Source organism: Brienomyrus brachyistius, chromosome 6 (assembly GCF_023856365.1).
Source record: "Brienomyrus brachyistius isolate T26 chromosome 6, BBRACH_0.4, whole genome shotgun sequence".
NCBI lineage: Eukaryota > Metazoa > Chordata > Actinopteri > Osteoglossiformes > Mormyridae > Brienomyrus > Brienomyrus brachyistius.
Genome location: NC_064538.1, coordinates 15,592,906 through 15,620,717, shown reverse-complemented (window position 1 = coordinate 15,620,717; position 27,812 = coordinate 15,592,906). Strand labels below are relative to the sequence as shown.

The 27,812-nt window shown below is 40.6% G+C and overlaps 3 protein-coding genes across 10 annotated transcripts in view; all 3 read right to left on the bottom strand.

Moving 5' to 3' along the window:
• The window catches only part of LOC125744729 (collagen alpha-1(XIV) chain), a 38,089-nt gene extending 25,004 nt beyond the window's left edge, over window positions 1-13,085 (bottom strand). The window contains exons 1-6 of one of the 5 annotated variants that reach the window (XM_049016868.1): window positions 12,863-13,085; window positions 11,640-11,758; window positions 6,450-6,554; window positions 5,599-5,745; window positions 1,554-1,712; window positions 240-428 (exon numbers count right to left, since the gene is read on the bottom strand). In XM_049016868.1, the coding sequence (XP_048872825.1) occupies window positions 240-428; window positions 1,554-1,712; window positions 5,599-5,745; window positions 6,450-6,554; window positions 11,640-11,758; window positions 12,863-12,912 (769 nt within the window). In that variant the 5' untranslated portion in view covers window positions 12,913-13,085. Of the gene's footprint in view, window positions 1-239; window positions 429-1,553; window positions 1,713-5,598; window positions 5,746-6,449; window positions 6,555-11,639; window positions 11,763-12,862 lie in introns of all 5 variants that reach the window. The other 4 variants (XM_049016871.1, XM_049016872.1, XM_049016869.1 and 1 more) reach the window with 4 other exon arrangements.
• Window positions 13,086-15,094: 2,009 nt separating this feature from the next.
• On the bottom strand, window positions 15,095-20,418 carry slc35c2 (solute carrier family 35 member C2). Of its 4 annotated transcripts, none has more exons than XM_049016875.1 (10): window positions 20,328-20,418; window positions 19,576-19,755; window positions 19,140-19,290; window positions 18,215-18,278; window positions 17,889-17,961; window positions 17,619-17,787; window positions 17,092-17,175; window positions 16,828-17,003; window positions 16,565-16,694; window positions 15,095-15,643 (listed from the first exon to the last, which is right to left on the bottom strand). In XM_049016875.1, exons 2-10 carry the CDS (start codon window positions 19,684-19,686, stop codon window positions 15,516-15,518), a joined length of 1,086 nt encoding a protein of 361 aa, XP_048872832.1. In that variant the 5' UTR covers window positions 19,687-19,755; window positions 20,328-20,418; the 3' UTR covers window positions 15,095-15,515. The 4 variants fall into 4 exon arrangements, with proteins under 4 accessions (XP_048872832.1, XP_048872831.1, XP_048872834.1 ...); XM_049016874.1 differs by having other exon boundaries at window positions 19,930-20,367; XM_049016877.1 differs by having other exon boundaries at window positions 20,157-20,367.
• A 1,747-nt stretch (window positions 20,419-22,165) lies between these two features.
• On the bottom strand, window positions 22,166-26,810 carry LOC125744731 (troponin C, skeletal muscle-like). Its single transcript, XM_049016878.1, has 6 exons — window positions 26,702-26,810; window positions 24,548-24,602; window positions 24,120-24,263; window positions 23,908-24,022; window positions 22,807-22,943; window positions 22,166-22,330 (listed from the first exon to the last, which is right to left on the bottom strand). The coding sequence occupies exons 1-6, from the start codon at window positions 26,702-26,704 to the stop codon at window positions 22,299-22,301; spliced, it is 486 nt and encodes a 161-aa protein (XP_048872835.1). The 5' UTR covers window positions 26,705-26,810; the 3' UTR covers window positions 22,166-22,298.
• Between the last annotated feature and the right edge of the window lie 1,002 nt (window positions 26,811-27,812).

The following is a 27,812-nucleotide window of genomic DNA, read 5'->3' as shown; positions in this document are numbered from 1 at the left end:
CCATGCTCTTCTTTCCAAAATGGGAAGACATTTCTGCCCCTAAGGCACAACAAGGGATTGCTCAATGTTTATCTGTTCGTGTTTTATGTCCTCCCGCTATAAAACTTCAGATGAATTCCACTTCCTACCTCCAATCCTTTGTCTTTTTTTCTCTTTGCTCATGTCTCAAAAGAAGACTTCACGTACACAGCTTCACTCCCGCAGTGAAAAATAAAAATAACATAGTAAGTTTGTCATACCGGTGACAGGTTTTGTGGGGACAGTCTTCCCTGTCCTGGTTTTACTCGACATCTCTGGCTCTTCTTTCTCCCGTGTGGTCTTCTGCTCTCCCTTTTCCTTATCAGCCTTCAAACGATCCTTCTTCCTCTTCTTCTTCTCCACTGGCACGCTCTCTCCCCTGTTACCTTCATCTGCAGACTCTGGGACTTCTGTTCCCCGACATTTAGAAATACATAATGAACGAGAATGCATTCGATTTTAAACCCGCTTTCCAATGGGCAGATTGCACCCTGTTCACTTTGCGTGGGGAACAACATCTGAGTTCATCTGCATTTTTATAGAAGCTCTGACACCTCTGATAATGTCTTTAATTTAATCTTTATAAGACTACAACTTTCAAGGTATTCAACAGGCTAATATTATGATCTGTCCATTTATTTAATAAATTAAGAATGAGATGACCGTATCTAGCTTTGGGAAAGAGGCGGGCCTGTTTATCTTATCTTAAAAATGTGTTTAAAATAAGCATGTTAGTGTGTGACGAGATGATATTTCTCTTGACAGACTACAGCTGCTGAGGGGCCTAAATTTATGAGGAAACCAGTAAAATGTGCAACATTATGACTCAAGCAAGAAGAAGGGGACTTGACTTGTGAGTCAAAACGGCTCAAAGAAGATCAGTAAAAACTGGAAAGCTGGGGGAGGGCAGATTTGCTATCCGAATGTCTACACTGGTGTCCTGTGAGCAAACTGTAATGTCAGAGGTGAGGGCATTCGGGACTGAGGAGCACCCCCTTTGCTTCCAGCTGGGGGATGTGCCATGATGTGCACCCACACTCTCACACTCGTGTAATCGTCATGGAAAATCAAAGAAAGGGGGTGTCCAGGCCCCCTACTGCCTGGGAACCATGGACAGAGCTGCAGTTCACACCATCTGGTCGGCGATGTGAGACTCAAAGAGAAAACCATTGTCTTGTCCTATAAACAATGGCATATTTTCATGCCACTGGAGTTATTAACTATTCATATTTGGTTATGAATCTATTTGTCAGTTCAAGAGGGAAAGATACTAGTGCAAAAACAATGGAAACAGTGACCATGTCCTCAAGAACAAACAAGAGTTTATATGGGGACACTGAAACGTGCCGAGAACTATAGCCTAACTATATACAGTTAAAATATCAGGTAGCATGGTGGTAAAGGACATAAACTGATACCGAATCTGGATCACTCCCATATCAAAATATTTTTGGATAGCATTATAACTTATTTGTGAACGAACCTGTGCAACAGAGAACCAAGAGGTCGGCCAACATGTGCAGCACCCCGTGTACCTGTTGTTGTAGGCTGCTGGTACGGCACAGTGGGCACTGCCAACAGAGCCTCCGTGGTGAGTTCATCAGTGTTGGTTGGTCCCCCGACCCCCGCCTGGGTTTTCCTCCTCTGCTCACGGTGGCCACTGCGGTTCCGCCAATCGTCACGTAGGCTGTTGACTGAGGATGGATCAGAGAGTACAGGGGAAAATGCTGCCAGAATGGTGGCAGGAGTACTCTCACTATGACTGACCTAGCCAAAGGGTAATGATGACAGTGGCAGATTCAAAGAGCTATGGGCACATGCCTATGGTAATGAAAGCAAGTGATATGAGACACACTAATGAGCCAAAACATTATGACCACTCCCACCTGAGGCAAATAATGTCGACTATTTAGTAAAAGCAAGGTATGGGATATATTGGATGGTTAGCTAACACTCGGTACTCACAATCAGCATGTTGAATGAAGAAGAAATGGACAAGGATAAGAATATGAGTGAATTTGACAATGGCCAAATGAATATGGCCAGATGACTGGTTCAGAGTATTTCAGAAACAGTGACAACCACTGACAAGTGAAATGTATAACATTGATTAACTTGTTACGAAGGCTTCTGTGAACAGTGGCAGGTTAACAAGTTCAGGGTCACTAGGCTACTTTCCATAGGCCCCTCTTCTTCCCACACTCCTCAAAACGATCAACAATTAACTATAAAACTCTTAAATATTAGTAACTATAAAATAATTTATGTGAAGTCGAAGACAATATGACGGTGTATGTGTGAAACGAGAGCAATCAGAAGAACAACAAACCAACAAGCTTTGTACTTCTGTGTCAAACTAGCCATGGACCCTACGCTGTAGCCTGACGTGATCCTCCCCTGGAATGCAACTACACATTGCAGCGACACAGACCCCAAGAACTGTGACTGGTCCGCTTGGTAGCATTCATTTTTTTATGGGAGCGAGGAAAGCATACATCCCAGGTATATTTATATCACTGACTGAAATTGAAGCGTTATTTAAATCTAGCATTAAAAAAACAAAGCCACAGGTCTACAACACCCTCAGGATGACAGCCCCAATTTCACTCATCCCCATTAACTTTATTTGTACTTGAAGCATGAAGAATTAAAGCATGTACATCTATTCTAGTACAACCCCAAAATAAAATTATGGACATTGGAAATGAGTATAATAGGCACCTTTTAAAACACTGCCCTCTGATCCAGTGCGTGTCAACTGCATCCACAATTTACACTCAAGACTCATTTACCATGGACAGCAGAGACCATAAATAACTTGTCAGAGACAGGCAAATTACAAAATGTATAAACCAACTTTTTCTATTAGAATGTTTTTATATATGATTTTCTTGCAGTAAACTCATTGATCAGACTCATAACATCCGTTACAGTCGTCTTCCCATAGCCAAGACCTACTGCATATAGCTGAAACCGTGGATATCAGCAAAGGAACAATAAAAAAGCACTGGCTCATGTTACACATTTTACAACGAAAAATATTGCATCATATCTTAGCCTGTTGTGGGTACTCACTGGCTGACAGACTGTATTCACTGGCTGACAGACTGTACTCACTGGCTGACAGACTGTACTCACTGGTTGACAGACTGTACTCACTGGCTGACAGACTGCTCACTGGCTTACAGACTGTATTCACTTGGTGTGTGGTGTGAAACTTATGAACAGTTTCTGGAATCCTTAAACTTTGTTTTGGACTGCGGTAAAACCGTGGATTATTGAAACCATAGTTACCAAAACTGTAGATGCAGAGGTGCCACTGTATATGAAGGAAACAAACTACACACAGAAAATACACAATCTTATAAAAAGAGCGCAAAAAAGAGATACATTTAGAATTGGTCTTCTGATTCAGTTTTAACCAATCACCAACTCGCAAGTAAATAAACAACCAATAAAGGAAAAAATACTAGGCGGCCAATAGGCGGCCCCAATCACTCGGGGCACCAGGCTGCAGCCTAGGCAAACCTGTTCATCAATCTGCCCCTGCCTGTAATGGGTGCCATTATATATTTGTTAAGTGAAAAGTCAGCTTTTGGAATTGATGGGTTGGAAGCAGGAAAAAAAGAGCACACATAAGGATGTGAGTGACTGACAGGGGCCAAATTATGACGACTAGACAACTGGGTCAGAGCATCTTCAAAATGGCAGGTCTTGTGGGCTGCTCCCAATATGCAGTGGTCAGTACTACCGAAAGTACTCTAAGGAAGGCTAACCAGTGAACCGGCAATGGGTCATGGCTGCCCAAGGTTCACTGATACATGTGTGGAGTGAAGGCTAGTCCATTTGGTTTGATCCCACAGGAGAGCTACTGAAGCACAAATTGCTGAAAAAGTTAATGCTGGCTATGACACAAAGGTGCAAAGTTTGCTGCATATGGGGCTGGACAGCTGCAGACCAATCACAGTGCCCATGCTGACCCCTGTTTACCTGACAGTGCCTACAGTGGGCATGTGAGCGTCAGAATTCAATCATGGAGCAATGGAAGAAGGTGGCCTGATCCGATGAGTTACATTATCTGTTAACGTGGGTATCATTTACATGGGGAAGAGATGGCACCAGGATGCACTATGGGAAGAGCAAGTTGGCGGAAGCAGTGTGATGCTCTGAGCAATGTTCTGTTGGGAATCCTTGGGTCCTGCTGGCATTCACGTGGATGTTACTTTGACACATACCACCTACCTAAACGCTGTTCCAGACCAAGTAAACCCACTCATGACAATGGTATTCCCTGATGGCAGTGGCCTCTTTCACCAGGATAATGTGCACTGCCACACTGCAAAAACTGTTGGAATGGTTTGAGGAACATGAAAGAAGGTGTTCACTTAGCATCTGTGGGATGTGGGACAAACTAGTCCGGTCCATGGAAGCTCCACCTCCAACTTACGGGACTTAAAGAATCTGCTGCTAATGTCTTAGTGTCACATAAGACAGGACACCTTCAGAGGTCTTGTGGAGTTCATGCCTGGAGGGGTCAGACCTACACAATATTTGGCGGGTGCTTTTAATGTTATTACTTGTCGGTGTATACTATATTTGCATAAAGATAGTGGACATGGTTTGCAAAAAACAAAAACTCACTTTAAAGCGTACTTTACCCCTGACTACAGACTGACTACAGTGCTTCACAATGATGGACAGGGGATAACAGAACATTGTCATGTATCTCAATGGTATTGCTATCCCGAGGTCCCAAGAGCTCACTGCTCAGAAATTTACAGCCCGCCTGTACATAAACTACACAGACTCCACACCTGAAAGAAATACAACCTCTAATTCCAAAAGAATCCACGGGTCTGAGGGTGTCAATAACAGGCTGCCATGGCGTGGGGGGTGGTGAACGTCCAGAAGTCACGCCGTGCAGTTTTGTAGAAGCACAGCGAACATACAGAAGATCTCACACAGATTTTATGGGCCTTTCAATTGCTTCCTCAGGTCTGCCTTACAATTACCTTCCCCAGGCCTGAAATCAGGGGTCCTAAAACACCAGGAACATCCCACCCCCTTCCTATAAGTGATATTTTTCTGAATTAACAAGGAGCAAGTAGCTGTTATTTTTTACATGCAGGGTGCAGTAAAGTGAGCTGTGGGAAGTGGGAAAAACAGCACCTGTTAGGGAGTGTGGCTAATCCGCTTTGGTGTAACAGCTACTGAAAATATGGCCCATTTATTATCCTTATGGCCTTCAAAAAGGGACTTCGATACCGTATGAGAATAAACGTTTTTCATCACATCACTCTCATTTTTGTTTGACTTTGATGTGTGCAAGCAACAAACCCTTGAGTATACCTTAAGCAATCAAAATACCATCAATGCCAATTGAATAATCCAGTGTAGATAGAGTAAGTGTGGTATGATACAGAGATGTCTGTTCATTACCTTGTGCCACCTGGATCTCATGCTATCCCTTCACTCAAAGTCGCCATTTGGATAAATAAGACAATGAGCCAATGTAACTTTATAACCACTTATATGTCTGTTTCCCTCCTCCTAACCTCTTCCCTTGCCCCTGTCTCTTACTGGTGAAGCGTCTCTTGGCAATGAGCCGCTCCTGGGTCCCGTTGAGCATCAGGATCTGCAGGATGTGCTCCTGATGGGAGTCCAGACCAGCCACCGTTGCCTGACCCCGTGTTGTCGTCAGCATTAGCTCCGGCTGGGGCTCATCTGCTGACAAGTTAAGGACGGCACCCAAGGAATGATCGACAGTTTTAGAATCTTTGCTCGGAAGTTAACCAGTAGAAGTAAAGTGGGTTCCCAGTACTGCTCACTCCTTCAGAAGTGATCACGACATCTAGTAACATCCACACCAGCAATACTAGGACCATATACACACCAAGGAAACTAAGATTATTTTGGATGGTCATACATTTATTTTGCATGAATGTAACTAACCCCATGCACCACTGCAGAGCAAATAGCGACACAATAGGTGAAAAATAAAAACAACTGAACGGTGAGGATCAGTCTTCGCTTCTGTAGCTTTGACATAAACCCCCAGCTGTTCGCTGTTAAACCACTAAAAATTTTATAAGGCACAACACTGCACAACCTATAGGCCACAAGGTAATAACAACGGGTAACAGTGACTTTAAAAAGCAACCAAGGGAACTGTTACAGGCCTGTCGGCATAGTCACAGCCGTAATTCACTCATGATCCAAAGCAGGCTTGAAAGTAATTCATGCCATTTGAAAGGCCAATTAACTAGGAGGACCTGAACAACAGAGAGCTCCTCGGCTTCACAGGCTAAATGACAGATTCGAAAACATTCCTAACCTCCAACCCCATACTTATGCAAGTGGGTCATCCGTATAACAATGTGCTGAGGTTTGATGGCTGAATTGAGGCATTCCTCCATGTCTCGGCACCTCACCTGAGATGGGTTTGACCCGAACCTTGTACCCCTGCACCGGCCTGTCTGCCTCCTTCCACTTCATCTGGAGCCGGTCCTCAGAGAGCACGGTCAGCTTCAGTCGCCCTGAACCCAAGAAGAAGACGGCATGAGAGACGTGAGCATGACTGATAGCATACTCTATTCCTGTTGGACAGCAAGCAAGTGCAACTTTTAAGATGTTTAGTATTTGCGTAATGCTCATATGTATATAAAGTGAATGAATGAATGAATGAATGAGTGAATGAATGAATGAATGAACAAATGTTAAAATTTATATTTTCAAAATACTCAAAGAGCTTAACAGAACCAATGGGGAGCCATTTCAACCACCACCACTGTGTTGCACCCATTTCAATGATGTGACGTCAGCCATTCTGCACCAGTAAACACACAGTAGGTAAGGTTGTGAAGGGCCAAGAGAGAATTCACCAGTTAGATATAGATATCCATACTGGGCAATTTTAGCAAGGACATCAAAGGACCGCCCCTACTCTTTCGAAAGACAATCAAGAATCTTTTACGACCTCAGAGAGTCAGGACCTCAGTTTTACATCTTATCTGGAGGACAGCATAATTTTTATAGGACATTGTTCCAAACAATGCACTGGGACATTGGGATCCCTAGACCACAAGATGGGCTAATGTGTTGGCCACACCAACACCTCTACTAGAAGGGATTGGAATCGAGCAAGTGAACAGGTAAGCTCCGTCTAAAGTGGACAGAAAAGCCTGGGCGAGGACCGTGGAGGACAAAAGGCTGCCTAAGGCTATTTGGAGCCACCAGCAGATGAACTGAATATGTAAACAGTCAACAAGCAGACTGAGCGAGCAGTAAAGGGTGATGCCCTTCCTTGAATGGGGAACTGACACTTTATAATGAGTTTTAAAGTGACAGGGTGATTCATGGGATGCAATATGTATGGGAGGCAGAGGGGGAAAAAGTGTCACAAAATCAAAGGAGCAAGGGAACGAAAAAAATCAAAGCAAAGTTGTGAAGTTTTTGAGGTCCTTCTGTTTTGGAAGTGGATCACCCCCACTTTGCCTTCCTGACCTCCGCTCCCCTTCAACTTCCCTCAACCCATCTCTTGTCCCATCTCATTTGCACAGTTTCCACCAGCTCTTTCCCAACAATTTCCCCTTTCACTTGCATGTCCCCGCTCTCTGCTCCAGCTGCCACACTCTTCTCAAAGCGGGTCTTGTATTTAAGAGCCAGAGGACAGGAAGCCTATTTGGGGAAAAGCTAGTCTGGTAGAGCGGTACAAAGTTCGCTGGATAACAAACGTCAGACCATTGGGAACCCTGCAGAGGAAAAGCATAAATTGCTTTCACCCACTGCATCCTCTTCTTGTAATAACAGTTCCCATGGAAACTCCTGAACATACCAAGAACTGGCTGGCAGCAGATAAGAAGAAACCTGGAGAAGGCCCATCCTGTCCAAAGTCTTGGGGTGTTTCACAATATGCATACTTGACCGTACTTGTGTTCTCGTATACGCATTTTATGTCATCTTCCACTGCCGAAGACCAGTTCCAATGCTAAGAATAGAAGTATGGAAGACGATAAAAATCCCCAGATGTTGTTTTTGCCCCTCCCACAATATTAATATCAATTGCATACTAGCCAAGCAAGACCAATTCCATGATTCACTGCAACCCAAGTTCGTTCTTTGGAGGCAAGTTAGCAAGACGGCTCTTGTACAATTTTTGCATTCTTGGTACTGAGAAACACCCCTGGTCTGCTTTTACACCCAGTATCAAGCAAAGCCTGTATTGTCTGTAAATGGCCCCATGTCATGTTTTATTCTGAAATAATAACTTTACAGAAGTATGGATAAGGGATTCTTCAAACGGGGGTTTGCCCCAAGTCCTCTTCTGCGTGCAGCTCCGTTCTACACCTGTACAGAGAATATGTTAGGGAAACAGCCAAGGGCTGACTGGCCTCTCAACGTAGTCGACAATGCGAGCCTCTGCGTGAACCAAGAGCTGAGGAATGCGCTCTTGGGATCAACAGAAAAAAACAGCAAAAGGATGAGCAATAAAGCCAAGAAAGACCTGGGAGAAATTACAAAGAGAAAAGACAAGATTGTGGTAGTTTGGGAGTTTCGCATTACAGTGACTTTCGGAATACTTTGAAAGCAGTTTTACAATTATATATACTGAGCAATCCAAAAATCAATAACTGTACAAACACAATTGCTATTGGCTGACAACAAATACTCAGAAAACCGGTAGGCAAAATAGCAAAAAACACTGTAATCTACAACAACATACAGAGAAAAAATAAATGTAAAGAAATATTTTCATATTTCAAACTGAAAATATAGATGCAAAATATATGACAAACACTGCCAATCATAATTCACTCATTGCCAATCCTCTGTTCAGACAAAGTGTGTAAGAAAGTGTATAAACATGACTGCACATATAAGTGAGCCTCAGCTAAAAAAAAATGGAGAAAAAAATCTAAAATTAATGCCAGTGTTACTGCGTTAGCAGGACATGATCAAACAAGTCATGTTTACATGGTAACCTTTGTTAGGTGCATTCAGCTGGAATCTCTCGGTCCAACATGGAGGAATGCAGAAAACACATGAGTGACTAAATCTGTCTTTATATTCATGTAAAATCTACACCAGTGCCACAATGTTGCCCCCTGCTTTGAAGACAATGAGAAAAAAATGGAAGGAGTGAGATTAGCATGAGGTAAAGGTCAAAACATGGCCCTTAGCGATCCTCCTTAGAAAGTATGCAAAGAAGTAGTTTGTAAACTGCTGGGTGCAGGAAATGAGGCGGTGGCCTCAGGGAGGGAGACTGTTACTCAAAGACGACTCTGAAGAAGATGGTATTTGAACCAATTCAGCTTATCAACAGGGGATTTTTGAAACATAACTTCATTACAGATCAGTGAGGAGCTAATTTTCTACACCAAAAACATACATTCGTGCTTCATGATTTGCGAATTCACAGATCCGCGACAATTTCATTAGAACCGAACTTATTTGCATCCGCGATTTTTTTCGCACAGCTGCAAAAGCCTTGAAAAACCCCGCAGAAGCGTTTATGCTTAATTTTCGTAGTAATTTCTAAGTTTTCATGCTTTTAAGTGTAACATTGGTAAGAAAAATTTAGTTAATGAAGATTCTACTGTGTTTTTGGGGAAAGTTCAAGACATACAATATAAATCAGTTAAAAAATCCCTTAAAAAATGTGGCTTTCTTATGGAAACGTGCCTTTTTATGTACATACTGTACTGTACCTTTACAAGATGCAAATCCCATTTGCAAAGTTTATTCCCTTTAGAATGCTAATGGTTACATCCATCCATCCAATTTCCAAACCACTTATCGTTTTGGGTCGCGGAGGGTCCAGAGCCTATCCCGGAAGCTACGGGCATGAGGCAGGGAACAACCCAGGACGGGGGGCCAGCCCATCTAATGGTTACATAAATATTAGAAAATAGTTCATTTACTATTTTGTAATAGCAAGTACACGTAAATTCAAACCCAAACGATCCCACAAACCTCCACCTGAAGAAGGAGACTCTTAGGAGCTGTAACTCCTCATGTACGCTATGCAGTCATTTTCATATTTCACCGTACTGCACAGCTAATTCATAATCACCATTATCTTACATCAACATTCATCATTGGTGAGTACCCATACTACTGTTTTTTATAAAATAATTTAAATGTTTGTATGTATATTTGTTGTCTCTGTCTCTCCTTTTTTCGTGGTTAGCGCACACATAGTATTTTTACAACTTATTATTTCGGTACGTCTTTACGTCATTTTTAATTGACTGAATACCTGTACCCTGTATGTACAGTATATGTTTCCTTTACGTATTTTATTAAATTGTACCTTGGTTACGTATATGACTACTGTCAATAAGTTTACAGTCCCGTTCGTTTACTCATTTTACCTTACTGTGAATGCAAAAGCAAACGGCAGCCAATGCCGTGTTCTATGAATTAGTATAGAGGTAACATTAGTATACTGTACTGTATATGTGCTAGTGTGACAAATATCCGTTAAGCGATACTGTACTCTATTTTTACATCAAACATTTGTTTTTTTAAAGGTAATGTATTAAGCTAATTTTTAAATGAAATTAAAGTGTTTCGGGAGGAAATTTAGGGTTTAAACCTTATAGAGACTCTACCAAACATGCGCAAATCCTCCTCATTCGCGACGGGTTCTGGAGCCTTACTGTAATTACCTGCACATCATTTTTTGCCTCTCTGGCACCTTGGGTGCTATGGCCTTTCGGTGTTGCTGTAGTGAGTCGGTTACCGTGGCACCCTAAGGTGCGCCTGCTTAGCTCCTGCACATCATTTTTTGCCTCTCTGGCACCTTGGGTGCTATGGCCTTTCGGTGTTGCTGTAGTGAGTCGGTTACCGTGGCACCCTAAGGTGCGCCTGCTTAGCTCCTGCATAGAATTTGTATGCTATGAACAAAATGGATCACACCACTGAGTGTCTGTCACACATGCAATCTTAGTCAGTGGGAAACTGAAGGCAATGCATGTTGGAAATTAATTTTGCAAATAAGTGTGGGCACATTCCTGATTATAGAACTGTTGACTAGTTATAAGGTATGTGTTCAAAATAGTTCATCTTCGTGAGTATGTGGGGGCGGTTTCTGCAAATCTACTCAAAGACCGATGATTTGACATGTATACGTGGACATTTATACTTCCTGAGAGTGAGGATAAGTGTCATAAATTAATTGTATTGACATTCCCATCCATCATAATGCTGAGTGAGATGTAAAAATTAGCAAACAGATACCAGAGAAAAGAGTTTGACAAGAGTTCAACAAGAAAGACAATTGTGGATTTTAAAGCCTGCAGTGAAAATCGCACATAAAAATGTTAATGGCTGGTAGCAGTCTCACAGCTAATAGGCTGTGTCCCGAGGAAGACACAGAACTGTTCTGTACAATGAAATGACAGGAAATGAACAATCCTCAAACATGTTTTAACCTAAGTTGCTAAAATGACATAAAACTTGACATTGACATGACGAGCTTAATGACACGCAACGTGAAATCCTGAGATATCAATTCCCGTATCTACACAGGTACAACTTGCAAACTCCAAACTCACAGAGTCGGGGGGCTACCAAGAGTGAAACCCCAAAAGCTTACAAAAAGCATGAAAATAAAGTACCTTGGCTGTGAACCCCGGAGGCGAGCAGGAGGAGGAAGGCACACAGGCCTTGCCGCAGTAGCACCAGGACAAGCTGGGGACGGCAGAGGGCTGACATTGGACAGACTTGGACTCTCTCACTACCTCACAAAAATAAAACAGGAGATTATAGTACAATACACACAACACAAGGGAAATATTTTATTTTAGTTCATTAGTGGCAGCTTTTAAAAACATTTATTTGCTTATACAGCTGGATTTTAAATTCCTATTTAAAGTAAATAATCTTAACTAAACATATAATGCATAAAACACCTTTGTCGTCTGAATTCATTACCAGACACTTAAGCACATTACATAACACTTTTATACGTAGGATAGATTCAGTAGTAAATTAAGTCATAGACTGGAATACAAGTACGAAGGACTATTAGTCTATTTTTAAGGGAAGGATACGTAAAGGAATACATGAACTCATAAGACGGTATTTCCCCAGACCGGTTTCTGCATCCTAGACAGTGACCCACATCCCCAACCCCCAAGCAGACATTCGCAAGAGCGCCGGCTTGTTGTCGCCCGTCCGCCTGGAGAAAGACCGCCGCCGGCGCCGTATCATGTGACAGGCAGCCTGGATGTTCGTGTACAACAAGCGCCACTTGCGGGTCTCCATAAATTCCCATACCTGTCTGTAGGCGACGAGAAACAACGCCAGATTCACGTAATTTAAGATGGTATTTTCCCTGTAATATCATTGAAAGTTCCTGATAAAGTCCGATAAACACTACGTGAAAACCAGTGGAAGATATTATTGTTTAATAACTTTGATAAAAATTAAATTGTCACACGGTTTCCCCGTCTGTGTCGTAGAAGATAATGAGGCAGAAAAAAGTCAAAATTCCATAAATCACTCGCTGTATCTTAAATAAACCATTTTCGTATTCAAGTTGCTCAAGCCTGGTTACAAATGCATCCCATTTATCCATGCAAGGTGTTCAGTGGCCCATACGGCGTTCAGAATAGACTACAAAACAGGTAAAGTACGTAACTCGTTCCTGAGATTCTAATCTAAGTGCAGCATAAGTAAGACAATATCTACCCTGTCTTTAGTTATCGCAGAATCACTCACTTTTTTTCTTAAAAGGCAGTTTCATAAGATGCATTGGAGTAAATTTGCGACACGAAAGGGAAAATGTAGTAATAGCCAAAAAAATATTAAGAAATCATATTAAATAATAAAACCATACTTGCTGTGGCGGCGCCTCTCCGTCTGGATTTTGAGATGAGTCTTTTGCATTCCAAAGTATGGCACCAGAACTCCCGCTAACGACTTGGTCAGCGTTCACTTCCAGTCAAGTGAAGTTCAGGCGAGCGGGGTGGGACAGTTCATGTCATCGCTCTTCTTGGACGCGGGTATGGGCGGGTTTTTTTTTTTTTTTTAGATTGCGCTAGTCATACTCGCAAACCCGGAGGATACACAGTACTGTGCAAAATCCTAGGCAGTCAATGTGGGGTAGGTGGGGTCTTACCAAGGAATTATATAATTATATAATCGTAGCATCACCTCCCTTGACTTAAACTCCACACACTTAGAGATGTAACCCAACATCCTATCGGCCTTTTTTATTGCTTCCCCACACTGGCAAGAGTGGGACATGGAAGTATCAACATACACACTGAGGTCTTTCTCATAATCAGCTACCTTTATTTCAGTAGAACCCATAAAATATCTGTAATTTTTATTTCTGCTCCCTGCATGGATTACCTTACATTACATAGTAAATTATATCTACCAGGTATCAGCCCAGTCGCTACTTAAATCCAGATTCCATTGTAGCCTCTCTACTGCTAGATCAGTATCTACTACACCACCCACCTTGGTGTCGTCTGCAAATTTAACCAGTTTACTGTACGTGTTGGTGTCAATATCATTAATGTAAATTAGGAACAATAGTGGTCCTAAAATTGAACCCTGCAGTACCCCACTATGAACGCAGGCCCACTGTAACATTGTGCCTCTAATAACTACTCGCTTGCTTCCTGTCTGTTAACCAGATTTCAATCCAAGCAGCTACATTTCCTAAAATCCCTACAGCTTTGATCTTAAGCAAGAGCCTTTTGTGGGGGACAACATCAAAGACCTTTTGGAAATCTAAGTAGATCACATCGTAGGCCATTTTGTGATCAGTTTCTCTTGCAGCTTCCTCAAAGAACTCAAGTAAATTAGTTAAACCGGATCTACCTCTCCTAAATCCATGTTGGCTATCCCTCAAAATGTTATTTGTATCCAAGTAATCTACCATTTTCACTTGGATTATACTTTCCATTATTTATCCAATTATGCAAGTTAAACTGATTGGCCTATAGTTTGCTGGATTACTTCTATCCCCTTTTTTGAATATGGGCGTTATATTCGCATGCTTCCAATCAGAAGGTACCACACCAGCAAATAACGATTTCTGGAATGATAAAGTTAAAGGTTGGCTAATAATATCCCTCAGGCCCCAGTGATTTATTTATTTTGAGCTTAGCTAGGCTTAGTACCAGATCAGCCTGTTATACATATATTGGTCATAGACGATGCTGTATTTATACTAAATGCTGGTAAGTTACTCATGTTCTCTACTGTGAACACCCATGTAAAATAATCATTAGACTCATTCACTATATCAATTTCATTTTCAATTATAAGGTTCTTACTATCCTGAAAATGAGTAATTTCAGGTTTTAGATCTTAAAATACTGGAAGAAGCTTTTATTGTCATCCTTAGCCTCCAATGTAATCTTTCTTTCTATATTCCTCTTGGAGTATCTAATGTTATGTTTTTAGCTCTACCTGTAGACTTAGATACTCCTGCTTTATTTTGAAATCATTAGTTAATTTCCATTTGTGGAAGAGAGCCCTTTTCCTCTTGACTTTATTCTTAATTTCCTTAGTAAACCACCTTGGTTGTAGTTTCCTAGATGTAGTTTTGCAGGAAACAGGTACGAAGTCCTCTTGCACTTGCAACAATGAGCTTTAAAAAAATTTCCATGCCTCTTCAACCGTTTTTCTATTTAACTCCATCCAAAGTTGACCCTTTTACTGTAGTACAGTAATATGCATTTGATTAGTTACTGTAATTGTTCCAAGTGTGCTACAGTGTAACTACTGCAGACATACATGTACCATACATTATGCTACTGTGCATACTGTATGTGAACCATACTACTGTTTTGAGTGAACATTACTTAAACAATATGATGTAATATTTTTCTAGTGATGGCTTCCAGAAGTCAGCTACTTACATAAGAAAGTCAAAGACCCAAATGAAATTTTTACCTGCCATTCTATGAACAGTGTTTTTCATTTTTTGTAGTGTAATGACTGCTCTTTATGGAACGACAGGCTTTACATATAAAAATGCTAACAGGACAAAGACTGAGAGCAACGTTAATTTTTTTTCCAGTGATGGGGAAAAAAATCACATACACAGTGATATATTCTACAGCTTTAAATAAATTATCAAAACAATTTCAAATTATTACGCAGAACTGTCGGTCCTATTTAAAAATAATGAAAACAAACAAAATATTTGTTTTGGTCTCTAGAAAACATATTGCTTACAGGCAAGGCAGTTAAGGTTCGCTGGCCACCAGAAGGAACAATCTTCTTTCACATGCCTTGTTTTCTTAGGCACACAGGTTGGTTGTTGATATATCAATTGATTTTAATTATAATAAATTTTCATTGAAACTCAGAGAAGCAGGTAGTTCATTAGGATATAATTTAAAAAATATGTAAGGCCTCTACCAGGCAGTTGCAATGTTTGCTGCAAAACTAACTGTGGTGGATCCACAGTCCAAAATTCCTCGTGTGTGCCTGAAAACAGCAATGGAGTTTTCCCCTATGCCCATCAGTCAATGCAGGATCTCCTGTTCCTCCTCTTCAGCATCTTCACTGTCATCCTCTTGGCCTTTGAGCAATAGTGGAAGTTCCAGGTCTGGACTCTCTTTATTGGGCAACTGCCTGAGGGTGGTGCTCTTACCTGGTGTACACACAAAAATTGCTTTTTTCGGTGACCAAGATTAAATACTACTGGCACAGCTTTATAAGACTTATACCAAATGCATAGAGTAAGAGCTGAAAGCAGCCTGATGCTACGGGGGTACCCACCTTATTAAAAAGAATGGAATAATTTGACTGTGCCAAATAGTAGGCAATAATACCACCCAAATGTAGGGCTGCCCAATGCCACATCGTGGGATAATCTCAATTGTATGGCGCATGCACATTAATCTCTAGGGCTTCAGATGACATTCAGAAACAACAGTCCAGATGCTGGCTTTTCGGTACTATATGGAAGTTTACTTATGCCCACAGTTTGGCAAGCAGATTAGTAATATGGCGAAAATATTACTGAGAAGCATACCGTGACACCCAAAAGTTAGTCATCTGTATAAATTCAGCACATCCTAATGTTTATTATATTTGCCACATGCTACTCTTTTGGTACATCATGGAAGCGGTAAGCTAGGGGGCAGGAAGGGCAAAGCTCAACAGACACATCTTTTAAAAGAAGAGATATTGTAGATAAACAAGGTAAAAAGATGTCAGTGGTGTGGCGGTACTTTTTGCACTTTAAAGTCCAGCACGTTCATTAAAGATAAGGATACGCTAAATTTATATAGATTTCTAACTTTCACGATATGCCTCTCGTTAATATTTTAGGAGTACCACTATACTGCTTGCCATATTGTGGGTGTAAGTAAACACCCACATCATACCAAAAAGCTGGTGTTTAGACAAATCTTTACACCCATCATCTAAAGCCCTGGTGATCATTGCACATGTGCGAGGTAATCGTGATACGACATTGTGCAGCCCTACCCAAATGTTTTAAAATTGTTGTTCAATTTTTGATTTTTGCAGAACATGCATGCTGAGGATATGAGAATGCAAATCCTACCTTTGGAGAAGTAGGTCTTCAAAGCTACATGTAGTGAGATCCCAGACAGGCAAATGACAAAGCCTAGCCAGTTCAGAGCACCCATCTTGTCCCCCATAAACCCTGCTGCCAGCAGCAAAGTGCACACCTCCTATGCATGAGAATTGGAGGAGAGGGAGGGAGGGAGAGAGAGAGCACAATGGGTGAAAGGAGGGACTTGCATATATTTTAACATGCAGAGTCAAAAAGACTAATGGCAATAGACAAAAGAGATAAAATCCTACCTTAAATATGCCTGCAATGGACAGTGTAAGGCTGGAGGTACGGGAGACCAGCAGGAACTCAGAGAAACCAAGGCCGAAGGCAAGAATGCCACCCACTGACAACGTGCCCAGGGAGTATATGAGTGCAGACACCTCACTCACCCGGAAGAGCTTCGATGTGGTGCTAAGGTTCAAACCTGCCAGAAAACACACAAATAGACACAGTCATCAGAGGTACATCAGGAGCCTGAAATCCTCCTACTAATAGGGATGCAATGTCCTTACCTTCATTGTAGACGAACAGGGGGAAAAGACCCATGAACATGAGTGGCTGAAGGTGATACATGGTGTCCACTGGATTCTGAAGACCTGCAGGGCCAGAACCACTGTAGCATTAACTCCCTAAAGCCTTCTGTTGATTTTCCCTTTCCAGGTTGCACTGAATGAAACCAGGAAAACCCTAACTCCACTTCACTGAAAGCTCATATCCTACAATACACGCTGTTTCTTATGTCTAACATAATGAGGTCCATTCTACAATGTACAATGGAAGAAACTACCGATAGTTACTGTGATTGTCTGCCTCAGTGGTGACACATAGCTCGGACGAAAAATGTTAAGTATGATCAATGAGGAATAAAAGGGGAGTTCATGAGTATGTACTTATGAAATACTGTGAAGAGTTATAGTTAATTTCCATTAATGTGAAGTGTTTCCAAATGACACCAAACAAAATGAGACTCGCGGTGAACACCCAATGCTATGAACTGCCTTGTTGCCCCTCGCTCCCCATTAGAGACCAGGGGACTCACCCAGTTCAGCTTTCTGCATGAGAACCTGTGTGAGGGTCCAGCGTATGCCTCCAATAAAGGAGGCCAGAAGCACCATCATGAAGCCCTCCAGGTTGAACTGGGTAGACTCGAAGGTGAACATGAACAGGCCACTGGAAATTAGCAGAACCACCACGATCAGGAATGGGTTCTGAAGAAGCAGAAGGAATGCTGATCAGAGCCAAAGAATAAGTGAGACTAAAAATCAAAACATCCGTGTGTGCACATGCATCTGTAATACAACCAACTTACGGGTTCCTCCAACTTGAAGATCAGAGAGAAGAACAAGATGAACAGAACAGCTGAAGACTTGGTCATGGTGTATCTGTAAGGCATCCAAACAAATAATCACTGCGTGACTATGATGACTTACCGACATGAAAGCGTTTGACACATGGTCTTCCATTTAAAATGTACATGAAGGAAATATGACAAACCTCTGAAGAATAAAAAGGATCTTTCCGAAAATTTTCCTTTCTTATGACACATGAACTTAAGTTTTGTATTTTTTAAAGGACGCTGATACTTTCAAACAGAAGAGCAGGTGTGAATATAGAGACCTATGGCGGCGTTCTTACAGGCTGATGGTGATGAACAAGAAGCTCCAGTTAGACAGGCCTATGTCCAAGGCTGTAGCCAGGGCTGGCGAGGAGGGAGAAAGGGACAGGGAGCTCCAATAAATATCCATATTGCCAGATTTGGGGAGAATGAATCACATATACACCACTGATTAAGTGGCGAATTGCATTAAATTCACCACATGGGCTTATTCGACAACTTCTTTTCAACACCACAGCATAATATGATGAAGCTTTTCTTTTTAAATTATTCTGGCCCATACACCAATCAGGCATAACATTAAAACCACCAGCCAACTATTGTGTGGGTTCCCCTTGTGCTACCAAAACAGCTCTGACCCACTTACAGAGTGACAAACATGCTCATTTATAATTACACCATTCAAAGTGTAAAGGGTAGAGTAAATAGGCTAACAACTAAAAAACTAAATGAAACAGACATTTTGAGTAAAGTGTGATTTAAACAATGGACACTGCTTGATTTTCAAATGATGTATTTCTATACATCCTTATTAATTCTTGTGTCGCATGAGTTACTGTGGTGATGTGTCCCACTAGGAAGACAACCAGCATCATATTGAAGAGCTGGAGCTACCACTACCTAGCCACAAAGTTCTCCAGCTAAGCAAGGAATCCAGCTTCGTGATACAGGCACCAGCTGTCACACTGGAAATTTCAGCAGAAGATAAACAAAAAGGGCCCCTCCCTCACTGCCATAGAAAATAAGGTGTTGAACTTTCACCATTTAAAAAAAATACATATATAACAGACATTTTTTGTACCACTTAAGGTACAATGTCAAAGATTCTTCAATAGGCTTATGTTTAATCTGAATGATAACTGTCCAGAAAATGCATACAGCAGTAACAAGATTGATTTTGGTAGATTGATGGAAAGGAATTATTAAGGTGACAGACATACACACCCGTTGGGGCCACTTTGGTGATGTAGATTTTCCAGCTCATTAAAACTCTGGGTTTGCCAGTCCAGCAATGCATTGCTGAACGTACCAGTGCAGAGAAGCAGAATATCATGACCAGGTGCACCAGGGTCATGAAGAGAGGGAAATGGAAGTCCTGGGGGAGGAAGGATTGGCCAGGAAACAAGCACACAAGAATAAGTTCCCATCTCTACTCATCTCCATTTTTTTTCAGCAGAATTTCAGGAATCTTTGTTTGAATACTGAGGGTTGGCAACCTTCACTTAGGCATAAGTAGAAGACCAGTGGTATGACTGGATGATACGTCACTTAACATGTTGATGTTTTGCATATATAAAGAATGTTGTGTACACCTAGGATTTCTGAGTCAGTGACAGAGAATAGCGGGTGGCTCACAGATGGTAGACCATTCCTGCCTCACCTTCATCAGCCATTTGTTGTAAAACGTGATGCCAATGGAGAAGACATAATAAAAAAGGACAAGGCCCACAGTGCGGAGTGCCCGGCACAAAAACTGCACCGGGCACACCATGGCAGCACGTGGGCGTCGGCTCGCTCGCGAACCGAGCCGGGTCTACTGACTGGACAGCAACGCGAGGGGCTAAAAGACAAAAATAAATAAATATGCGTATAAGCATAAATATACATTTATATGCGTTTCAAAATATTTATCAGACAAAGGGACCAGGAAGTAGTAAATGTGAAGCAGCGGCAGCACATTATATTCTTTATCAGAACATAATGAGCACATGACATGATAATGGTACACTCTTACTTTCCACTTGGAACAGATAACCAGCTTCAGCCGCGGATCTAGCTTCAAGGGGAAAATGAATTCATGTCTTTACCAACTGCTCCTATTATTACCGTTATGTTGGGTTGTGGTGACATAAACATACATTAGCGAATCAGCTAGCTGGTGAAATAAAAAGTTATTAAGTTAACGAATGGCGATAAAAGACAATAAACACAAATATCAGTTACCGATTCTTTAACGCAGACCTGGTTAGTTTTATTTGTTAAATTCATTTAGTCCTGTTGCACACTGTTGTCGTAATTTCGTCAACAAAGCTATCGCTCGTCAACAGTCGCTTCCGATCAGATTAATATTAAATAATCGCATTCACCCAAAAATGTGTATTATAAATAAATCTTCAAGAACGGAAAAATTACCGCTAACGAGCTGCTGTCCGAGCGAAAAGTAGACAACATCCGCTGACGTGAAGTAAGCAGGCGCAAGGCACTGCGGGAATGGGCGGAGCACGGGAGCACCGGAAGCCACATGTCACATGTTTTATTCTTATACTATGCCGGCTGCGTTCTGGAGTCCTTTCGCTTAAAATGGGCAAATACATAGTACAGAGCGGTATTCAGAGTTTCGGAAGATTTTAAGTGCACAAAGTAAAAAACGTGATATTTTATTAAACAGTATTGCTATGAATAATGTACATTCATGCAATTCTTGGTACAACTAAAATTTTAGTTGCACCATGTACTGGCCTTTGGGAAAACTATGTTCTATAATGACATCAGTCAGAGCCAATGAAAAATTGTGGACTGTCCCGATATCTGGGGGTGTCACCCCAGTCTGCCACATAATTGTGCCTCTGCAATAATCTTAGCTCTACTGATAATTAAGAATCACAGATCTTCATAGACATCTTTAACATTGACCTGTTATGGGTCTTTATCAGAATCCATTAGACTGTTATGCAAAGAGCTGAAACTGAGAGTTTCAGTATGCTCTAGACCAGTAGGCCAAATTCCCAGCTGAAAAGTGTAGAAGTCTCATTCTGAGCTACAGAAAAAGATTGATTAAACGCTTGATTACAGTTATTGCCTCAAAACGTACCTTCAGCTCTCTTTGTACCTACATTTGCCAGTGTTCAAGCATACAGTGTTTTACGAAATACATTAACCTTGTCCTTTGCAATCCTAGGTGTCTTGCTTCGTTGAATTCAGGCCTGTTTCTCTCAGCAACCTCTAATTCTGGACCAAAAATATCCCTGATCTTTCTTGTCCAGCCCCTCCCTGTTGTATGGCACTACATCAGACCGAAGACTGAATGGCTCCACTGAAACAAATATATTTCCAACCCTGGTTGTGTGGCACTGAAGAATGTTAATAAACAGAAAAATATCTGGAAAAGTAAACAGTAAGGTTATTGTTTGGTTTGAGTGACTGGCATCTGGTCCAGAACGCCTTGTGTCCTATGCTGCCTGGCATAGGCTCCAGGCCAACAATGACTCTGGTCAGGACAGGGGGTCACAAGATGGATGGATGGAGTTTGTAACAGACATTCATGTGTCCATGTTAGCTTCATGATGAATTTTCAAGCATACCCAACCTGAATCAGCTATGGCGATGGTCCTTGTGCAGTGTTCCAAGAAGAGTAGGTTGTGCACCACTTTTCAGAGTTTTGAAGTTAATACAAGATGTCAAGGAATACTAAGAAAAGATTCAAATAAAAGAGGGCCTTCTAATATTAGTGCTGACACTGGAGGTATTTGGGTTCCCTTCAGCTTGGCCTTGTAGCATTTTATTTGGACACTGTATTCTGTCTGCTTGCTGTTTCAGGGAAGCTCACATCTTGATGCCTTGGACTGGGAAAAAGGTTTTATTATATCGTGAGATGCCAGGAAGAGGCACACTGTGATGAACAGCTTTTCCCCTCAGATCATTCAACTGCTGAACACTCCGGCCTCTCTCAGTCTAAGACTGGGAAAAAGACAAGGGCTGATAACTCTAGACTCATAACTCTGAAAATACACCTATTCATTTATTGCATGTTGTGCTTCCATGCCAGTTAACTAATTGTAATACTAATTATTACAATTGTCTTCATGTCTTAAACTGTCAGGTTTCTATTGTTTATATGTCTCAGTATTTGTATTCTATTTATTACTTTGTCATTTACATTATGACTAACAAGAATGAGATTTCACCTTAGTACATGATTCAATACATGATATATCTGAATTAGACTGTAAAAGATACTATGACTTCTAAGATGGGTCTATCATAGATTCTATCCTTTTATTAAGTTATCTTTGACATGCTACCAATTTACTTTCTCAGATATATGTCTTGTTTTTGCTGTATATTTCAAATCATATGCCACACAATTACAGGAGAATGTCTCAATCATTGTATGTTTTCCATCATTTTCAGCCACTCTGGAAAAAGACAAGAAAATGAATGAATCAGTGAATGAAGCAACCACTGCCAAGCTACATTACTGTACAACTCACTTCAGTTATGCACAGGGCTGGATTTAATGTCCTCTGCATTAAATTTTGCTGGGTGGGGAGATGTTGGGTGTGGGTGGATTCTGTCACCCCACAAACCCATTAGCTCACCAAGAAAATGTCCAGTTATGAAAGTAGCAATTAATCAAATTTACTGAATATGAAGCTGACCTTACATATGAACATGCATCATATATAAAATCTATGTCTAAGTCACCATGGAAACCATGTGATCAATCATATTTATAATGGCAACTATAAATTGATTATTTGGGTGACATTTCATACTATTGATTAAAAACATTAAAATCTTTGTTTTAAGCTAGCATATATTTAGATGGCACACAGATAAATACATTTCGCATACAATTTATGTAGCACGTTAGAATGAGCGAATGTCTCACCATCAAAGTCAATCTTGCCATCATTGTTTTTATCAGCATCAGCCATGAGTTCATTGATTTCATCCTCAGGCAAAGGTTCTGCAATGGAGCGCAAGATATCTCCAAACTCCTCACGGTCAATGAAACCATCACCATTCCTGCAGTAAAAGACAAAGAGGAGTAAGAATATAGTAACCTGTTTAGTAAATCTGTTATTTTACACACTCATGTACATATGTATGTTATATATTTATATTTGTGTGTGTATATTGTCTCATTATTCAAATAACTAGCAGCACATAATGTTTCTATGAAATATGATCGTCATCAGATATGAAGTACATTTCTGAAAACACTGCATTATAAATTAATTATACATGAAATTATTATATTATAAATAAACTAAACAAGATATTATATATCTTATACACAGCAATGATATTTGATTGGGTTTGGGTAATCTGTGTTTCCACAGCAACCAAAAGCCTCATACAGCCAGTCACTACGGAAACTCTTAAATTAATTGAACCCTGCTGGTCCTGTTTAACTGAACTATATGGTCTGGGTATTTGGTTTTGGTTAAATCCAGGTAACCTGACATATACACAGAACAGTAACTGTCTCTGTCACCTCAATACTCATATGGATTTTTGGAATTTGAGATGGGGACACGAAAATTTGTCGACTGGGTGTGGCGATGGTACAGCCCAGCTGCACTTATGCCTAATCAACTCCTTTCACAGCACATATGTCTGTAATATGTTATTTCCTTTGCTTGTACATCACTTTGGACAAAAGTGTATTCTAAATAAAAATAAGTGTATATAATTCTATTAAAGCAGTAATGATTTGTTAAAACTGGTCTTTTGTTTCTGTTGTGTGGGCAGACTGCCCACCCCCTCCTACACCCCCTTCCAGGAACAAATAAATTTCAGCAGTAACACACCAATGTAGCCTTTTCATGCAGTTGTTCACTAAAAAAGCAATAAGCCTTTGTATCTAATAGTATATCAGCATTGACCCGTATCATGGATTATTATTTAGATTGGTCCTAACATTGGAACATAAAAACGATACATAGTGCGCTGTAGTCATGGCAACAACCAAAACCCAGCAACGTACTTGTCGAAAATTCGGAAGCATTCTGACAACTCCTCCTCGGTCTTTCCAGCCTGGTCTTCCTTTAGCTGCTGCACCATCATCACCAGGAACTCCTCAAAGTCAATTGTTCCGCTTCCTTTTACACAACAGTTGTTTCATGCAACATTACAAAGCAGCAGTACAGAAAAATGAAACCGCAGGCTGAAAAAGAGACCTGGGAGTAGCAGACTTACCATCCTCATCTACCTCCTCAATAATGGCGTCCAGCTCTTCTCGGGAGGGATTTTGTCCCAGCATCCTCATCACTGTACCTAGCTCTTTGGTGCTGATGTCACCCCCACCGTCAGAGTCAAACATGTCGAAGGCTGCCTTGAATTCTGCAACGAGGACAGCAAATATATTTTAACCTCACTGAACAAGGGATTTGCCAAACACTGAAGTAAATTAATAATATTCAAATCTCATTTTTGTATTTTCATACCCAAACAAGCCCTGGCTTGGTATAATTAAGCAGGAAATGCCCATTTAAAAAGACTAGGTAAAATAATCAACGCATTCTGTATCTGTGCCACATCTTGGAATTTTTTTTAATGTATAAGAAAAATGCATGAAAATGATACAAAATGTGTTGCTTTAAACATGCTAATTAATGGCCACTCACCGGCTATCATTTCCTCACTCAGAAAGGAGCGAGCATCAGTCTGAGCATCAGTCGGCTGGGGTTGGAGACACCACACTATCAGCAATCAAACCCGTGTATAATTCAAATGTTTTATTCACACAGCTGTGTGATGGTGATATTCGAGGGATCGAGGAGCCTTTGTTCCTAAAGGATGTACAATGTCTCAAATATCTGGCTATAATCACAGTCTTGGATGGAATACTGTCCAACTTAGGTGGAAAAGAACAATGTGGCACAATTAAAGTTATTTTATTTTTTTGCATCAATGATGATTATTTAGAACAGTTGTTGTTTCCTGATGTCTGGGCAAATGCACACCTGCTACCTGACTTCCCTGGCATTGTTTAGGATATCAACCCTCAGCACTAATTCAACCACTTGTGCTTTTCAATGTTATTCATACATGTTCTATATCCGCTAAGCTTCAGATATGCAATATATGTCATTTAAGTGTGGTTTGTACCTGATTTGGATTTTTAAATTGATGCATGAATATAAAACATAGTCGATTTTCCGAAGTTAAAAAACCTTGTTAGCTTCTTTGTCTCTTTCGGAAATAAAGTCATTGTCAGTGGTAACATTGTTGCCTCAGACCCCCTTAGTTTCTTCCCGCTGCTTCAGTTCTTTCAAAGACATGCACATGAACTGGCTTTCCTCCTGCACTGCAAAGACATGCACCGGAACTGGCTTTCCTCCTGCACTGCAAAGACATGCACCGGAACTGGCTTTCCTCCTGCATTGCAAAGACGTGCATTTAAGTTAATGAGTACATCGAAATGCTCATAGTGTGTAAGTGCCTGCAGGATCCAGGCCCCCTGTGACCATGACCATAGTAAGTGGATGGATGGTTATAATTCTCCAGCAATCCTGACCAGGATAAGTGGTTAGAAGTCAGATATATAATTTTAATTTATATGTAGTGATATGGCAGGAATAAATATAGAGCTTTGCTCAAGGATCTGCAGACATGCTGAGGCTGAGTTTGAACTGGTGACCTTGTGATTACAGGCACACAAGCTTAGCCCACTGAGCCACACAGCATCCCCATAAATGTCTGTCTGTTGATGGTTTCTATGGTAATTTAACAGACCTAACCCACCCTAACCTTAACCCTTATAGGGACTATAATTTTAAGAGCACATTGGAAGATTATTAAATAATAATAGAAAATATTTTCTTTTGAAATATTAACTAGCTTATTAAATTTTTTTTTTGTTCGTTAGATGTATAAGCAGGATAAATCATGACAAAATGTGTGGAAAATAATCAACTCCAATTTGGTTAGAGGCCCTGAACTTTGCGTTGGGCTGCATTACGCTAAGTTCAATTCAATTCAGTTCAATTCAATTTAATTCAATTCAATTCAATTTTATTTATATAGCGCTTTTAACAACAGTCATTGTCACTGATTATTTTCATGTAACTGCACACCTCCTCGTGGTTCATCCTTTACATAATCATGAATCATACCGTGGAGTGAATTAATTAATGAACATTCTAAGGGTGGTTGAAAATCTACAGCAAATGGTGAATTAAACTACACAGGTTTTTAATATGAAAACTGCTAAACAGAAATGAAAGACATAACGGAAATGTTATGACATATAACCACTAATTAACAGGAAATATTTATAACTCCTCTTGGCACTTCTAACAATGTCATCTTGCCTGAAATGTCATATTTACTATTACTAATACTATCCAAATCAGTCTTTACTCAGTCTTTAGGGTTTATATCCAATGATTCTGTGACCTGTTTAAAAAAACGACACATCTAATACCTTAATCAAAGAAGTAAGTATAATTAGGAGTATAAATAAATGAGCCAGTGCTCCATCCTAAACAAATGTCACTTAATTTGTACATGTAATTCATATTTGAATAATACACATTGGTCATATTCCACAGGACAATGTAAACTGAGGAAACCTTAGTCAGAAGGAAACAGATTTTAAAAAAGAATATTTCAACTCATCATTAGTTTTAGTCACTTAGACAACCTAGTTAAAAACCCTTTGTTGACTGATACTGCAGCTAAGTCTACGCCAGACATCAGAAAGCAACGTGCACATCTCTGAAATCAGGAAAATGCATTTTTGCCCATCTTTCATATATTCCTGTGAAGAATATTACCATGGTGATGAACTGATGAGACCTCGGAGCTTGGAAAGAAAATGTCTACCAGCTACTATCCAGCTGTATGCAGTTGATTCAAAGTTTGTGGTGCTTACATTGAAGCAGTTTTACTTAAAGGATGATGCAGAATTCCATGCAAAGTCTTTCAAAGCATTGATTGGCTGAACCCCTCCCCCCTGGTCCCCACTGACATTATTTGCACCACCACCAATCATCCATATTTAGCTGAAGGAAAATATTATCTGACATTTATTAAAAAAACACTAAAGGTACTGGCAGGGTACTTAGGCAGGTCAATTACACAAATTCGTAGTCTGGACAGGAAAAAAAAACATAAAAAGTTATGGTTTACAATCTGTCTGTCTAGCGGTGTTGTGAATGTACATGACTGTGTCACTATAAAAAACTGTGATTGTAATGTTTGTGTTTCTAAATAGATGTTTTGCTGCAGAGTCCAACTTTTCTGTATAAAACAGAACAGAAAAAGCCAACAGCACTCTGGTTTTCTGACCACACAGCTCTGTGTCCATTCCAAGCAGGCATTGAAAGGGTGACCTTGTACAAGAGAGATTAGGTGACTAGAAGAGTCTTTCCAGTCACGATCGTATTTCATGCTGCAATCGTTAGAGTACTCGAATTTCAGATTCTTGGCAGAACAAAACACATGCCTTCAAATGTTAAACAGACAACCTCAAGTTGCAATGCATTGTACTGCTCCCAGCCTACTTGGAAGTCCCATTAAAAGAGAACCACAAATAAAGTAAATCTCATATTTTTTTCTAATGGCATGATTTGGGTTTGGATCATAGGGACCAAATCTCCCTACCAATATTGAGGAAGTACCATGTGTTTAGGGGGGCAAGGGGTTCGGGGCTGATTTGGTCTCTACCAATGTTGAGACCAAACCTACAGCTACTGTGGCTGAGATTGTACTGCAGTTTGATCTGTGCTGATCAGTTGTGACAAGAGAATCTATACCAATTCCCACAAATTCTTACCTAATCAATTAAAGAACAGCTTTGGACATTTTGGACAGAAAATGAAACAATCATAAATTAACACTTACTGGCCTGAGGAGGAGACCTACAAAATGCTTATGTAGTTCCTG

Bases quoted from the DNA above. Each gene is read 5' to 3' on its own strand.
- slc35c2 (XM_049016875.1), bottom strand. From the start codon at position 19,686: ATGGTGTGCCCGGTGCAGTTTTTGTGCCGGGCACTCCGCACTGTGGGC. The intron at 18,279-19,139 runs GTGTGTATGTCT...CCTCCTCGCCAG, and splicing joins CACCAAAGTGGCCCCAACGG to CCCTGGCTACAGCCTTGGAC. The intron at 17,004-17,091 runs GTAAGGACATTG...GTTTTCTGGCAG, and splicing joins CCTGTTCGTCTACAATGAAG to GTTTGAACCTTAGCACCACA.
- LOC125744731 (XM_049016878.1), bottom strand. The intron at 24,023-24,119 runs GTAAGTCTGCTA...GTTGTGTAAAAG, and splicing joins TGAGGAGGTAGATGAGGATG to GAAGCGGAACAATTGACTTT. The intron at 22,944-23,907 runs GTACGTTGCTGG...CTTTTACTGCAG, and splicing joins TGCTTCCGAATTTTCGACAA to GAATGGTGATGGTTTCATTG.